Source organism: Lutjanus erythropterus, chromosome 12 (genome assembly GCF_056507025.1).
Source record: "Lutjanus erythropterus isolate fLutEry1 chromosome 12, fLutEry1.hap2, whole genome shotgun sequence".
Classification (NCBI taxonomy): Eukaryota; Metazoa; Chordata; class Actinopteri; order Lutjaniformes; family Lutjanidae; genus Lutjanus; species Lutjanus erythropterus.
In genome coordinates, this window is record NC_139328.1 from 15,570,790 (window position 1) to 15,588,514 (window position 17,725).

General features: G+C 38.4%; 1 protein-coding gene across 1 annotated transcript; it reads left to right on the plus strand.

Annotated features, from left to right (window-relative positions):
- The first annotated feature begins 238 nt into the window (after positions 1 to 238).
- ccdc13 (coiled-coil domain containing 13) lies at positions 239 to 7,388 on the plus strand. Its single transcript, XM_084732395.1, has 14 exons — positions 239 to 266; positions 1,200 to 1,378; positions 1,599 to 1,747; positions 1,828 to 1,970; positions 2,156 to 2,239; positions 2,326 to 2,442; positions 2,557 to 2,661; positions 2,877 to 3,047; positions 3,137 to 3,313; positions 4,207 to 4,389; positions 4,519 to 4,649; positions 4,959 to 5,021; positions 5,123 to 5,254; positions 7,117 to 7,388. Exons 2-14 carry the CDS (start codon positions 1,203 to 1,205, stop codon positions 7,247 to 7,249), a joined length of 1,764 nt encoding a protein of 587 aa, XP_084588521.1. The 5' UTR covers positions 239 to 266; positions 1,200 to 1,202; the 3' UTR covers positions 7,250 to 7,388.
- The last annotated feature ends 10,337 nt before the right edge of the window (positions 7,389 to 17,725 follow it).

A 17,725-nucleotide genomic window follows, 5' to 3' on the forward strand; every position in this document is an offset into this window, starting at 1 on the left:
ATTATGAACTGATACAAATCTCGCGAGAGTTTCTCAAATATGGAGTTCCCTTCTCGACACGACCGCTGCAGATAGCGCCCTGCTGTTCCCATGACTACACTCTTGCTCCCGCGAGATCTCTAGCTCTCAAGTCGCTAGAATGCCGTTGCCATGGATACATCAGCAATCGCAATCAATGAGGAAGCTTCTACAGACATTTCACCTGCTACAAAACGACGAAGCGCAAAACAGTCTCTAAACAAGTGCGGTACTTGGATAAATGACAGGTGAGCTATTTTGTCTTTATACAGCCTTAACGTGCGCTACTTGGTAACAAATTGGAGAACTAGGATTTAAGTTCTGAGAGCTAACGCTACGTATTTCAGTCACTCAACTTGTGATAAACATCGACGTCATCTCGCTAATTGCCCATCACCTTATCTCGCAAATACAGCTTGTTTGCTAACAATACCGGAGGAGTAAGTTTCCGTCTGTTTGGCGTCATGGCTGGATACAGTTAGGCTGGAGTCATCAATAATAACATCATGCCTAACAGTCATGTACTCTGCGCAATAAGAAGTAACGTTAAGACATTCAAATGCCCTGAACTATGAAGAGAAGGAGTCTTGTTTTGCTGCTGCATTCACAAGGATGTACACAAAATTAGGGAGATTAAACAGGAAGTATTACGACTTGTTCTGTTACAAAAATGTAAAATTTAAGATTAATGTTAAAGGTGATTGTTATTTTCATTCAGCTGACACAAACAAGTGCCTTAAACAGTACCACTGAACTACACTGCAGCCTTCAAACTCAGGGAAATGTATATCCAAGTATCCATTTGACTATGACTAGAGCTGCAACGATTAATCGATTAGTTGTCATCTCCTAAACTAATCACCAACTATTTTGGTAACTGATTAGTCGTTTTGAGTATTTTTTTAAAATTTTATTTATTTGTTTATTTCAGAGTAAAAAATCACAAATCCTCTGATCTTTGGGTTATAGACAAATTAAGACAATTGAAGACATGGGAAATACTAAAACATTTTTCACCATTTCATGAAATTTTAGTAGAGAAAGTTACTGACAGATTGACAATGAAAATAATGGTTAGTTGCAGCCTGAAGTATAACAAAATTCTCTCACAATTCTAGTCACAATGCTTGTTCCACTGCTATTTGTGCCTTTATAATTAAAGATTTTTTTCTTCATTATAGATCATGGAGCCAGATGCTAAACAGAATCATTCGCGGCTTCAGTTCCAAGTGCTACAAGAACAACAGGAGAAACGAAAACTGAATAGGAGAAAGGAGAAAGAATCAGATAAACATAATGTCAGTAGCGTTACCCAGGATGATGATTTGGATCCATCTAATCCAGGCAATCTTGAAGATAGGTGAGTATTACAAAGGCTGAAATAAATGTTTACAAAGATTGTTTTCCTCAGTGCTAGCCTAAATAGTTTTGATACTTTATTGATTAAATAAAAAAATGTAAAGCACAATTCATTGAAAATATTCATCACTTAGTCTACCATTGATGTCAACAGTCATGTTCTTACCTTGCAATTAGTCTCTCTTCTGTATTTAGTGTTCATTTTAATTACCTCCCTACAGACAGCTACAGTGTGAGAGTGAGAATTTGGAGGACCGGCTGAGGGAGCTGAAGGATGAAAACGGTCGGCTCTTCAAACTTCTGAGTGAAAAGGATTTTGAAATTAAACACCTGAAGAAAAAAAGAGAAGAAGAGAGATTGGTTTTAAAAGGTGATTTCCATTTATTTTGCGTCACAGTGTTGTGAGCTGCTTCCTCAGCTTCATCATGACTAATCCACCCATCCGTTTAGGCACATCGGGCTTGGCAGGGGATATAGCAGCCACCAAGATTGTTGAGCTGTCCAGGAGGAATAGAGAGCTAACTGCTGAAATTGAGCAAGAAAAAATTAAATCCAAGCAAAACAGCAACAGAGTCAAAGAACTTGAGAAAGAGGTAACAAAGTCTTGCATTATATGTATAATTTAATTTGATTTATTGGATGGAACTGGTTACAGTTTTTAAAACATTTATTTTGTTTAGGCAAAGATATGTTATTTATTGTTATTTATACAATAATATGATTTATTCCAGATGGAATAAATGAATGCATAACTGTAACGTTATCTTCCTTTCTGTAGCTGCAGGCTGCTTTGGTGAACTCTCCACCTGGGCAAAAGATTGATGCAAAGTCACAAAACAAGAGGTCATCTGAAGGCTGTGAGGTATTTTCTCAACTGGATATTTTTATGTCTTCCTAACATTAATGATTGCTGCTCAGTTTGAATCATATGTCATTTGTTCACAAAAGCAGGAAAATCCAGTGGTGAAATCACTGCAGGAGAAATTAGCTGCTGCCCAGCTGAAAGTGACTGAGTATCGCAACCAGGTTCAGTCAGTCAAACAGGAGTTAAAAGTAGCTCATAAGGTATCTTTTTTTCCCTGCTTTAAGACTCACGGCTGTTGGCCTGACATATTCATGTGATTAATCCTTGGTGACTTCTGTATTCCAATATATGATCTACTGCTGCTGCTGTTGTAGGTTTTGATCAGTGAGGTTGGAGAGGAGGTCAACCTTCAGCAACTGCTAAACTGTCCAGGGAGCTTCAGAGGTCGCTCTCAGCAGATACTAGCTCTTCAGTCAAGGGTAAGATAATAATTAGCAGCATTTATATCAGCATTTGGGAAAAACAGTGCAAATTAAAAGAAATTCAGAATGTAAATCACAATGTGCATCTCAAATTTTGTTACAGTGATAAACAGGTAACTAGAGTGTTTTTACAAAGTCACCAATATAAGATAGCAAACACATGAAACAAATACCTGAATTCAACATTAACAAAACTAGTTGTTGTGCAACAGTTGCGGGACCTTGAGCAGCAGCTGAACCAGTCAAATCAGCGAAGACAGTCAAGTGTCCTGAGTGTAGAGGAAGAGTTTCTGGGCGTGGGGGTCCTACAGAAATCCCCTCCTCAAGACAGGAACCTCAGCTACATCCGCACCATCGAGAAAGAGAAGAGGGAAGCGTTTGAGGTGCGCATGCTTGTACAATAACTGTAAGTGAAATGAAATATGAATTTGTTAATTTGCCAAAGCTCTGTTCTCCGTCCACACATGTATAGAGGATGTCAGTAGACTTTGAGGCCCTCCTGAAAGACCACAAGGATGTGAAGAAAAAGCTGGAAGCCTCTAAGGCTAGGAACAAATCTCTGTCTACTGAAATGAAAACTCTGAAGGTCCAGGTCTCCACCCTCTTGGAGAAGGGTAAACATGATGATGAGCTGGTGGATGCTCTGCTGGTAAGACATTAGATAAGTAAAAATATTTAGTTGTATTTATATGCTTTGTGGATGCTCTGCAGCAGCATTTCCCAAACTGAGGGTCTGGAATGAAGATGGGTTTCGACCAGCAAAATGAAATGCACACCACATTTCCTCAAATAGTGACAGGCAGTGTGGAATGACAAAGTAGCTCTTAGCCACATCAGTCCTTTAATGACATTCAACATGGGGACGAAAAACTTAAATCACAGTAGCAAAATACAGTTGAGGTCAAGAAATGCAACAGCCGCCTCACTAATGGTTACACTAGCAAAAATTAACGTGTGTTTTGAAACATAAAACAGTAAATGGATTACTCAGTCCAGGAATGACGGGACATGAGCCATCAATATGTTAGAATGATGTTTGATCCTGTTAAAATTACTGCATTACGCTGTTAATAAAAGTTCAACACCTCCTGTATCAAATTAAAGGACCCCTAGTGTTTCAGTGTGCGGTGCAAGTTTGTTATGAGGTGATGAGAAACTTAAAATCACACCAGGAAATGATTATAGACGTGTGCACACACTAATTCTGTTTTTATAAACTTTACAATAGGTAAATATATAAAATATAAATATAAAATACATATAATAAAATAAAGTAATTAACCATCTATTATCATGGTAGATATCGCCACAGTCCGTTGGGTTGAGCCTTTTTTTTTATCACAATATTGTGATATTCGATATAGTGTTACATCCCTAGTAACTACATAATTCTGTTCTTGTCATATAGACCAAATAACAACCAATAATCAGGGATTTCACATCACATTTAGGAGTTAAAATAAGCTACAGACTTCTAAGGGAAATATGAGCCCATGCTTTACTACATTGTTTTAACAATAATTGGCCCATCCACCTCTGCAGAAGCAGCAGACGCAGATGCAGGTGGTGCTGAAACAGCTCAGCCAGCAGCAGAATGTACAGAGAAACGAGATCCAGCAGAGTCCGACACAGCAGCCGAGCAGTGAGACTTCAGAGGACAGCGCTCTCATCCAGATGCTGCAGGCCAAGATCAAAAAACTAGAGCAGCAAATCCAGCAACTCTCTGTCAAGGTAAACAACCAGACATCAAAACTTCTTAGTGAATAAAAGGCACAAAATATGATTTGAAAAGTTATGTGTTCATTCAAACTTGTGTCCTAATGCTTGATCATTTACATTTATGGCTCGGCCAAGTCATTAAATATATGTATACTTGTGTTCCAGGAGGAGGACATGGAAAGACAGTCCAGCCTGAAGACAACAATCTGCAGTTCAGGGTCTCACCCTGAAGAGGGAGACATTAACAAGAGAATGACATCCTCAGGGTATGTGTGCTGATGGGAATCACGCTAAATGATGATTGTAGAATGGATAGTGTAAGTTTACTTTAATGTAATTAGTAACTGACAGTTATTAAGATTATTGTATTGTATTTACATCTCCTCTATTAACTGTTACAGTAAGACCGAGTTATTAACTATCTTGTCCGGCAAAATAAGGGTTAATAATTCACCCTGGCTAATGGGGGACTCTGTAATCAGTTTATTGATTTTGTTTGATGTCTTATAGCTTTGTCAGTTTATTCTACTAGGATTTCATGTTAATAAGACTGTCTGCCAACTTTTTTTTTTCAGCTCAGTTTCTAAATTTGGTCATAAGCTGGTTCTGCCTGCTGTGGGAAGTAGTGTAGAATTCAAGTAAGTGGACATAAAGCTATTCTGATACACTGTTAAACATCATGTGAAATGAATTACCTGCAGAAAATGATGCTTTAATCTTGTATCCTTTTTTTTCTCAGGGCTCCAAGTTCTTTAAAATGTCCGCAATGTTCAGCTGATGTGAGCGCACTGATGGCCCCGTGTGATGAATGCAGAGTTCTCCGCGTGGACAACGTCAGACTCGTTGAGCTGGTTAATGTCCTACAGACAAAGTAATAATAATAACATACATTAAACATTGTTTTTTCTTTACTTCAAGTGTTCTCAGTTTCCAACTATCAGTGGGACACGGTGTTTGTTGAAATGCATATAACAAAGCATAGATCTAAAAATATATCTAGAAATATAAAGCCCAGTGCCAGCCTGTGTAACTATAGGAGTAATTTAATGTAATAATAAAGGCTGACATAATATGTCAGTAATGTAAACTGCTCATCAAAGACACAACAAAAGCAAAACAGCATGCATCCAAGTCCCAGAGGTGGCAGTATCCAGACACTGAGCTTGTTTGCAGGTATGTGTTGGTTTAATGATTCACATAAGAACCACTGGACATTTGAAATGCGATTTTCAAATTTTCTTTTCATTTGGAAAGTTCATTATTTTCAGGTATCACAAACATCAAAATGAGCTTTTCTAATAAGGTGTGAGGAAACGTTTCCATTCTGTCTTCAAGTTCATTGTATTCATCTAATCAGACAGACTCACACAAGAAAGAAAGGTGGGTCATGAGCCAAAGGACAGCTGATTACCTGCTCATGCCAACTGGCAAAAAGGGGGTGTGAAACTAATGAACCATTAGTCATAGAGTTTTGTGGGAAGCATCAGTACACTCAGCAGAGTTCCTTCATCATAAGTGACTTATGCACCGCCCCCTACACCTTAGCCACAGCCCCTTTCAAAAGCATCACTGGTGTCAGCAGCAAATTTCTACTTCAGTGGTGCTAGTTACCCTAACCCACTCTGTATAATTACGCCACGCCTTTTTCATAAGTCATTACCCATCTTAAGTACTTGTATGACTTATCATTGGACTAAGCACAATTCATTATTCATTGGTGATGGTTTGCTTCACCCCTACACTTTAGCCATGTGCCCTTTCATAATTCCTGAACTATTTGTCATGGAGCTTTGCAGTGGGCGTCATTAGACTTGGCTGAGAGTTCCTTTTTCCTTTAATGTGACTCACTCCTTAATATAATAATAAAGGTTAATATATGTCCACGAAGGTCACGTGGCTGGTAGTAGTGTATGTGTGTGAATGCATAGATGCACATGTGGATTCATGTGCACATGTACCTCGCAATGTAATAGCTGGTTTCAGCTGTTGAGAATTTGCACTTATTATTTTGTTTTTATATTAATTCTGTTTAAACATTATTTTGGCATAGATGCAAAAATATTAGGCTACACTAATATTATTGTTATACCATTTGTGGAATAAGATTCCATTGTTTGCCTGTGTAGGATTGTTTTTCGACTTGGGTTAGGGTTAGCCTTAACCCCAGCTAACTAGCTTGCTCTGATCCAGAGCATTGTAACATCCAAAAATCACATTTTATTGAAAAAGGATAGATGTAATAATTTTCAAAATTCCCAACATTTTTTATCTAATGTAAGTAATACTTCTTTAAAAAATAACATTTTCACTGCGGTCTAAAAACTGTATGCTCTTATGCAGCACAGACAGCACCATAAATTACATTTATATTGACGAAACTGATGAGATATGTTTATTAAAGTTGATTTAAAGCCACAATAGGTGACATTTCCACATTGAAATGTCTAAAAACGATAGACCTATTATATATATTATGTTGAATTGTGTGCTTTAAATCTTCTTAGATAATATTATTATGATGTTTCCAACAACATTCAAACTGAGAAATCAATAAATTATTCAAGGTAACAGTGCATTTCCTGTTAGCCATTGCTAGTTACTTGCTAGTTGCTGTAACTTCTGGGAAATTACAGGATATGTTGGATACATTAGAGAGTGAGGAAGGAATTTGGCGCACGTGACTAAACATAACATGAATAAAACCTAAATTTGTAACTTGCTTGAATATTCCAGAGAGGAAGAGATGAACCAGAGGATTTTGGAGGGGGAGCAGAAGTACCAGGAGGACCGTCGCAGGATGGTGATCCTTGAGCAGCAGCTGGAAAAGATAAAGTTAGATTTAAAGTATGGACTGGAGAAGCAGTGAGGCTAGAATTGGTATGCCAAGGCTGAGTGACACTATGATGCAACCATGTCAAGCAGATTTAAAATTTTTTAACGCTCCGACTCATTAATTTCTTCCTTGTCTGTCTCGCTTGAGGCTGTAAAGACTCTGTCCCTCAGGAGCAGCAGTGTGGTAGGAATCTCTGAACTACAATAGACTGTCCAGCAAGTCTGTTGCCATTGGTGAACATTTCATTTCTAACTGCAACAATACTGTAGATGTCAGGAGTTTTATTTGTCCAACTAGAAAATTTACACGAGACGTCAGGTGTAACGATGTCTGGAATTGGACACGCAGACTGCGGACAGTGCTCCTTCCAACCCTGTTTGGGCTGCACGGAGATGTTCATGCTGCTCTTGTATGTTGTCTCCTGGCTGGTCATTCAGCTGGAGGAAACGGAGGCGCTGAGGGCATCGCTAAAGAGCACCCTCCACCGTGACCTGCAGCTCTGCAGTGACGTGATGAGACAAGTCAAGCATGTTTTCCTGCAGGCTCTGTGACAGCCTGGCCCAGACAAGACACTAACCAGGGGAACTGGCTGGTCCCTGCTCAACCTCACGTCCAGCTGAGCCCTACCTTCTCCTGTCACATGTGACAAACAGCAGCCTGCAGGAAACAGACTCTCCTCCTTCTGCCACATAAACATCATACAGATCTCTGTCTTTTTCCCCTAATTTGAACCCTCAAAGACAGTTTGCGACGGCCCCTCTGTGTGTTCAGTGACCTCAGTTTAACCACTTGAGTACCTTGAGGAGCGGAGCTTTCAACTTAACCCAGATGGCAGCAGACAAGTATTCTCACTGATTGCAGAAATGTTTGACGCTGATAGGATGTCTCCCTGTGGTTTCATGTCTTGTGTGCTTGCTGTTTTATAAATGTCACTGTCACTTTTTATTAAATCTATGTATGCTTTTACCTCCGCTGGCAATCGTAAAAACATTACATATGGAGAGGAGATTTAGAGATGAACAATGTCTGTTTTTAAAGTATTTTTGTAAAATAATGTGACAATTTGATCAAAGAAGGGAAACAAATCATCAAATGTTCTGAATATATTTTTAGGTTAGGGATCTCAAATTCAAATTGGCTTGGGGCCACTGATGGTATTGTCATCTCATAGGGGCGACACTTTAACACTCAAGTACTGAAGGAAAGTGCTGATTCTTCTTTTAACTCAAGTAAAAGAGAATGCAGGGTTCAGAGAGAGAGTACAGGCTCTGAAATGTACTCAAAGTGTAAAAGATAAAAGCTGCCCTCTGATGTTTCCCTCTCTTCTTATATCTGTTAAATTATTTTTGCCTTGTTACATCATTTTTTTCTTGTTACATTTTTTTTGTCTTTGTACATCTTTTTCATCTATTTATTCTTTTTTGTTCTTGTTCTACATTTAAGTCATTTTCATCCTATGTCGTTTGCATCTTTTTTGTTTTGTTACATCTTTTATGGAATTTTTCATCTGGATATGCCGTTTATCATTTCAGTGATGTTACGTCTTGTATGTTGATTTCATCTTCTTACATATTGTGTAATTTGTAACTTTTTTGTTGTTTTCATCTCATAATGTCTTGTTAGGTCTGCTTACGTATATTTTTTGTCTTGTTGTCTTATGTTATTGTCCCATTCATTTAGGTTGAAATCAGTCTTGGTGTTGGGAAGGAAGCGCACAATGAAGCAAAATAGAAGCAATCATTTATTCCCCCCAAATGCATTAAAACTAAAGTAACAAGCCTGTTTTGAAAATGTAATGTGAGTACAATGTAGAAATATTTGTGTTAAAATATCAGGAGTAAAAGTGAAAAGTAAAGAACAGATACCTAAAACATCTACTTAAGTACAGCAAGAAAGTATTTGTACTTAGTTACTTCCCAAACACCACGTAACTTAATCATTAAGCATAACTGTATCTTAATAACTTTTTCTCTGCCATATGTTTGCCGATAGAGAAATATTGTTGAATATATATAAATAGAATAACAATGAATTGCAACATGCAATACTTAAGAAATACAGACATACAGTACATCTTTTTTGAATGAATTGTGTTTTCATTTCAATTGACCCTTCCTAAGTCCCGCCCCTTTTTGCTCTGTGCTCAGTTGAGCAAGCTTGGTACCTCAATCCCTCTTTTCCTGTAAAAGCAACATAATGTTAGCAAAACCCCAGCTAACTAGCTAGCTAATGATTGATGTAGATTATCTAGCTATCTTGCTAGTATTTTGGTAACACTCGCTAACTCAAGATATGAAGAAATGTGTGTGTTTTACAGGTCCCTCAGCAACATCTTTCAGCCATTGTCAAAATTTGTCTTTTATTTCAACATAGAAAACCCCAGCACACAGCATATCTAAGTACAGGAAACAGGAAAGGAGAGAGTTTATCAAGGTACCAAGCTCGCTCAGCTGTCATTGGAAGACAGAGCAAAAAGGGGCAGGACTTAGGAAGGTAATTTGAATTGGTACGAAACAACTAGACTGGATTATATTTCTGACATTGTGTCGCGGGCTGGAGGGAGGGGGCCATAAATGGTTTGTGAACTAGCAGTTTCAGACCCCTGGTTTACCTTCATGGCTATGAGTTTTTTTTTTTTTTTAGTTTTTTTTGGCTTCATATGGTTGTACATAAATGTGTGACAGGCCAATCTAAACACTAAACACCCCAGTTAAGTTCCTAAAAACTTCAATATTCCTTTTAAATATTACTGCTAATCATTTGTGACTTGAAACCAGCTGTGTGGGAATAGTGGTTGAAAATGAATGAGGACTCGAGCTGCACAAACTCCCACTGTAGTCTTCCATACGGTCCCCAGAGTGTGTCACACACATGTCCAGTATATGTGATCTTAGCTTCTTAATCCAAAGGTTGTCTGCATATGCGCAGCCTTGTGGGAGTGGCCTCCACATTCATACTAACATCCGAGTTATTTTCTTCCGATGTAGCCAAAAGGATTTCAGCAGAGCCCCCTCCTCCTCCTCCTTCTCCTCCTCTCCCTCCACATCACGCTTAATTTAAAACCATGGCTGAGTTAGTGTGCTGGTTCAAATACCGCACTATTTCTTCCAGGACCCTGTGGGAGATTGGCAGGTCCCCATTGGACTGAGCGAGAAAGTGCCACAAGACAAAAATATCAGAGTTTGGACGTGATGAAGAAAGCCTTTATGCTCAGGGTAACAAAAAACAGCTTGTGTTGAATACCTCCTGGATAGAAGGGTGAGGCACCCTTTAATGTAGTAAGAGTGAGATGTGTCACCGGAGGAGCAGATGAGATACCGTATGAGCTTTATGACTACATGCCCTGCAGGATTGCCAAATATGTATCAAATGTAGGCAATGTGCGTCAGAAAGGGTGTTGATGGAGCAAATACTTGTCATGGTCCCTAACTGCATCCGATTCCAGGGAAAATGTTTAACTTAATAAATTTTTGTTTGGTTGTGTTTTTAAATAAGCATAACACAACTTCATATAAAAATGAAGTCAGTGTTCATGAGCATGTAGAATATTTTCCCAAACGTCCAGTCTAAAGCTTTTATTTTGAACATGTGGTAGTTGTTGATAGGAACCAGGCCAATGTTACCAATTTTTAGGTTTTAAATAAAGTTTGTTGCTGCTCAGTGCTCATTTTACTGTTTTATTTCCATGAAAAACCAATGTTGTCACAGATTAATTTGCCTACTCTTGTTGACTTCACTCATTAAAGAGTGTCATCACTTTCAAATAAATCACACTTCACCAAACAATTTTAATATTGTTTTATGTAGCTGTATTACGCAGAAAGGTGTAGATTTATTCCAAAATGCCCAATAACCCACCAAACCAAACACAAACTTATGTAAACACAGCATACGTAAACAGCCTCACCTATTTGTCATTCCAGGTTTGAATGACTCCTTTCTCCATCCTTCTCCTCAGAGGTATTCCCTCGTTCTGGACCAATGCTTCCTGCAGACCATTGACTGCATCCAGAAACTAAAGTAAATAGTGGAGCTGTGAACGCAGAGGTTAAAGTTAGCCATCAGTATATGAGGGATCTGTGAACTTTACTCAGGCCAGAAAACGGTTTGTGCCTCTATGAGTCCATTCATCTCCCGGTGCCTCTCATTTACATGTAATGGAAAGAAAATAAACAGCGGGGTCCTAATGTGCTCATTTACAGTAAGTAGACATAAAGTAATGAGCTGTTATCTTTACGAAGACAGTGGTGAAGCAATGATAAGCACTTTTTTAAACAAGTGAAAGTTTGATCAAAGTCTGCAGGATGAGTGAAATTGTTGCTGACATTAATACCTGAAATCAAGTGGGAGTTCACAGTAACCCACAATTCATAGCGATGTGTTGACAAGACAAGATCTGTCAACGGATTGTCTGATCTTGAGGTTGATTTGCACCTCTTGTGCTCTTATTTATGTCTGGTGCAGTGATGTATCATGTCAACGCTGTATAAGATAACATGCACATTTATTGCAACCCGACACGCCAAATGGTGTATTACACTGAACCATCTGGGAAGAAATTGTTTGGAAAAAAAAAAAAAACACTTGGCAGGTGATTGGATGAACTATCTATCTATCATGTCAAACCAGGGTGGTTGGGAGAAGAGTAAAAACGTCTTTATACATCAAGAAAAGCCTTCTCTTGCTCTTCTTTCAGTGAAGAAATACTCTCCAGTTCTGATAGGACTGCTACTATCATAGTGTCTACGCTAACCTGATCAGGCCATCTGCCATTGGTTGATCAAGACAACCTTTATATATCCCCAGCAGGAGAAATTCACTGCTAAATTTTCAGTAATGTTGTTTATTATAGTGACTTTAAAGAGGTACTGCACACATGAACATATTTTTGAACCATAAGCTATAATATGTCAATGCATTGCGATGAAGCAAATCAATGCTGGTTAATTTTGACATTTCTTAATACATTTATAAAAATCTGCATTTCATGAGTTGAAAATGACTCAAAATGTCACCCACTGAGATTTATATATAAAAAAAGTAAGTTAAAACCATTCTCTGAAGTTTACACTGGTATTTGCTATCCCTATTTAGAATTTTTTATTTATTTATTTATTTATTTTTTTACAATTTGCTGCTTTTGCTGAATGCAGAAGCTCCACTAGACTGCATCTAATCGAACCAAATGGATGAAATCTTGTTATGTGAGGGTTGTGACACTCAAAAAAAATTATCTGCCACTGCTACTTTTACAGGCACTTCTTTCAATATATGTCATTACACAGTTTCACCACTGTGTCAAACTGACTTCAAAGCATGGTGCACTTCCTGGTGGCTTGTTACTGACACTCCCCTGCAGACACACACACACCAGAAAGCCTCTCTGAGCCACTAGCATTAGCTCAGCTAGCTACAACACAGGTGACATAGAAACTTTTTCAAAAAGGCTCACAAATGTGATTCAGAGCATCTCTCTCTGTGGACACAGAGAGTATATGTTTTTTAAGCATTTTTCAAAATTATGCAGTCAGTGGAGTCAGACTTTAAATACGGGTGGGATCACTAGCTGGCAGTGTGGTACTGCATATCAAACGCTTTTTATGTGGTGCTTTTCTGTCAGTCACTGATTTCTTATTGTCCTGCAACAACACAGTCTAAAGCCAAGAATGTCAATTTAACATACAGTATGATGCTTAATCTGTTGTACACAACAATGCTATGCAGAAACAATTCAATGCAATGGCAATTTTAATTGATGATGATCTAGTTGTGATTAAATCAATAGACGGCAAGAAAAGGGTTCTTGCTGCTTCTGGACATGGAGTGAATAGATATGCTAAACACAGTAATGATATGGTGGTTATGTGCTTGTAACGACTCTCTAGACCTTTTTCACAGCAGCCATAATGATATTAAATAATAGGGTAAACACAGGTTTTAGCAGTGTTACTAATTAAGGTTCTGTTCTCTGTCCCATTAATGTAGCAGTGTCTTTCCATTGAGCCAACATGTACATTTCTCTACTTGCCCGATGTATGAATGAAACGTGTTTTATAGTGATAAAGTGAGACAAACAGACAAACAGTCTTACTCTTTAACAAAAAGGTCCATCTGAGCCTATGTGTAGCAAATTAAGCACTACTGACATACTTTGATGGTGCCCATACGGATTAACCTTACAATGCAGCCTGTCTGTTTCTTGATTTGAAAATCTTTGTTCTTTGTTTCCTCCCATTTATTCTGCCATCATGCTGCCAGCACTTGCACTCCAGGTGCACCTGCTTCTTAAAGGTCACGAGAGCTGAGCTTCTGACTGGTTTGTTGCATGTTCAGCCTAAAACACACCCATGAATCAGTCAGGACACTAGTGCACAGCAGATAGTAGTGTGCTGTGCACTTTGAACTTGCACTTTAGATCAGCATAAGATTGGGCCCCTTAAAGTTTTTAGGTGAATGTAATGTTACTATAGTTTTTAAAAGCCATTAAACAAACATGCAGCTCCTAAAATGGATAAACATCAGACATTGTACAAGAATAGCACACCCCGACTGTTTGACCTGAGTGTAACGGAAACGTTTATTAGTATCACTGGCACCTGTGTTACTATAGAGCGCACGTGAAGTCACAGTAGGCAGAGTCATTGTGGTTACACCGCCTGAGTGGCAGTGTTAGCTTTAGCCTGAACGCCAAAAATACACAAAAACACATCCATAACAGGAAAGTGTGATTGACTGTACAAACAGAAGCAAATGGGTCACTGCAATTCCCTCAAACAACTAGAATCCAGACACTGAAACAGATTTACAGTTGCCATTTTGTGTCACATAAGTTGAATTTTTTGTGTAAAATCATATTTATATTCTGTGCAACAATCGTGCAATCACACATCCTCAACGCTGCTGTATATGAACACGCCTCTGATAATGTGAAAAATAAAAATATCTGTACAAACCCAGTCCACATACAACCAGAATATGCTTTGGTGTCTTTTTCACTTCTTTTGCCAACAAATGTGCCTTTAAGTCACATTACAACAAAGCGCCCATGAACCTTTGTGTCTTTGGTAAGTTGTCAGCATCACTGTCGAGCCCAACTGCCTGCAGAGGATTGATTGTTTTATTCTTCGTTTTGCAGTTCCCCCCCCGCTAAAGGCAGCAATGTTGCAGGATGTTTTGACACTAAGTTCAACTGAGGATTTGTGTCCTGGTGGGAAAGTGACATCAGTGCATACCCTCTTGCAGCACAGTGACTCCGTTTGACCTGACAGGAATGGAACCGTAATTACTATCATTGCTAATTCCTGTGTTTACTCTGCTATTTCATGTCAATGTCTATCTAAATAGGACAGGAATAAGAAGAAATAATAGAGCTAATAGAGCTGGTTTAAATTGAATTGCTCTCCATGTCCTATCGAATTGAGAAATAATCAGTTTCTTTAGGAAACATTCACCTTACATGTGGTGACAGGCAAAAATAGAACAAGCTGCTTTGTTTTAATTCAATAGCTAGCACTCTGCTGACATCTTTGCGTGTTGATATACCTCAAACATCAAAGGAGGAAGGCATACAGTCTGTGCATTTAGTTTTTATTTATAGCTAAAAATTGTAAGAAATTGTACCAAAGCTGGATGTTTGAATCACTGGCTGTGTCATGTGTGTCCATCACCACTGGTGCAGATATCCTTAGTGTTTCGGTTCATTAAGGGCCAGTACCTTAAAGTGAGCAAAGTCGCTCAACAAGTCCCTTAACACGTGCTGACATCGATTTTTCACTCATGACATACATACAGATGTGTGCATGAGCGTCCCTGATCACAGACTGCTGATTTTACCTTAGTTCTCAGCAGAAAGAGACAGAAATAATTGGGAGGAACAAAAGGGGATGGCATGCCAGCTGAGCCACTTCAGCGCCCCAGGAGGCTGCTTATTGCTCTGTGAAATACTGTCTGCATATGCTTTATGAATATAAATATGTGAAGCTTTGTTTTGACACAACAATCAACCACTGATTAACACTTAATGGGTTCTCACTGTGCCTGTGTAGGTTCATATACTGTGGCTCTTTATGTAGGGATGCTATGCAATCAAATCTCATCAGACCCAGTACAGAAAAAGACAAGAAGTACAGTTTCAAGATGTTTCAAAGCCTCCCAGACAATCTTAATGAGCTGCATTATTAAACTAGAATACCTCTAAATTTAAAAATGTACTTTGCTTATTTTTGCATCTCAGACAAGCTGCTCTGCCTCTGTTTCTCGTGTAACTAGTTGTACCATATTTGTACATTTGGGATGTACCACACATTTTCCGGCCCCAAGTGGAGGCTCTAACACCCGAGTTGTCCTCTGCTCCCTCATGCCACACAGAATTTCACTCAGCAGACGGAAAATTGGACGAAAATGTCAAACACTCAGAGTTTGTTCTGCTGGAGGAGGCCAGTGACAGTCCCTGTATTACAATCAGACAAGTGATCTGACCTTCAGTGTTTGAGGTCTGAAGATGTCACATGTCCATCGCAACCGATTCTTGACCAACACATCACAATGGTAGTAAGAATGTCAAAAGAGATTATCATATTTAGTTTGGTTTATTTGAATCTATCTATATGTCAGTATGAAACTGAATTGAGAATTAAAATAAACAGTGTTTTAGAGACACTACTAGAATGCTATTTTAAGCATTTCTTGTGAAAAAAAAAATAACCGTAGAACCTCTGGTGATAGCACTCTACTAATACTTTTCTTGTCTTGTCTTTCACTTGATGCACCATCTGCTAGTTGCTGCCAGTTGTCTGCCTTTTTCCTCCATTTTTTTAACCTGTTATTTGGCCATATTGCTCCATTAATTCAGAATTTTTATTGGATGAAGGGTTAGGATTGTTTTGTTAACTTTTTACCTAGCTTGCAAACAATTTAGTCTAACATTTTGTTAACTTGCTAGCTAACTGGAAAACAATGGCACAGATTGTTAACTAATTAACTGTCAAACAAACAATGACATTTTGTTAAGGAAAGTTAATGGGTTTCCCCCCTCATTTATATGCACATGGTCCAGACAGTGTGTCACTCTATTCATTCATTCATTCATTCATTCATTCATTCATTCATTTTAATTTGGATAAGGAAGTATCTCTAAACTAGTTAAATTCAATTTAATATTTTATCGATAAATTTGAATTGACTAAACAGAGATTAGTTTTTTTATAGTGCAACAGAACTCTGCATTTAAATGTGGATTTATTCATTTTAAATACCTCAGAAAATGCTGGTCAGTGGCAAGAGACGAATAATCTTTTGCTCATGTTTGAACTGTGTAATGCAGTTAGGTCCCATGGTCCACTCAAAGGGAAGGGACTTCGCCTCTCAATTCATTACTTTTAGGTAAAACACAAAGCCCTGGACTTGCCTAGAACTTGGGTTAGTGATAGACTAGTGACTGGGTTCAGTTCTGCTTATATTTTATATACCATGAATACATTTTTCAAAGCTTTGCATTCCTGTGGTGGCCTACATATTTTTGGACATCAACACTTTTTACTTTCCCCTGGAAACGTCCGTTGTGTTGTGTTTAACTGTACCGGCTTGTGTTTTCTGTATCTGCAGCATGTGTATTTATGCTCCACATGTGAGTCAAATTAGTGAATGTCAAAGTTGAAGACGTTTTCATCATTTGTTGGATCGATTTGCATATGTCGTCTCTTGCCTGCCATACATTTTCCCATCAAGCAAAGACAGCCAGATAGAGCAGGAATCATAAGTGCCGCATTATGATGGTAATAATGATGATAAATTAAATGAGGTGGGGGTTTACTCAAGCATTTGAATGAGTGAGGGCGTTTGCAAGGGCGTATCTAGGCTAGTGCATCATCTTGAATACTCTTACCTTGGCAAAAAGAAACAATATTGTTTCCTCTTTCTTTATTGCATTGTTAACTATGACAAAAAATAAAAATAAAAACACGAACATTTGTGTATGCATACCAGACAGCACAGCAGGCTCTTTTATATACCACCAGTCAGACTTGATCTAGCTCATGTAGCACTGGTGCAGTGATTGTGTCAAACACTTCTGATGAAAGCCAATAACTGGGACGTATTTCATGACTCTGGCGGAGGACAAGGGCTCTCATTATCACTAGAAACCCTTAGGATGGTGCTACAGGCTGCTAGCAAACATTTCCAATTAACCATTGCCAGGGAAGTGTCATTCAAGTGTGCTACATAATGCATTTATGTGTCAGTCAGTTTCTATGGGGATTCATGGGTGAGTTATAGTGTATTTTGCTCAAGAGAAAATCTTTTAAGACCAGCCATATCCTTGTTATTAATTTAAGGTCTTATCCAGGTTCAGAAAACTAAGCTATAATGACAAATAATCTACCTCTACTTACTAAAGGGCCCTTGTCGTCTGCTGTGAGACATGAGGATGGTATCTGAATCCACGTGAAAATCTCTTTCACTCTCTTACTGTCATGAAACCTTTATGAAATCAGTAAAGTAGGTGTAATG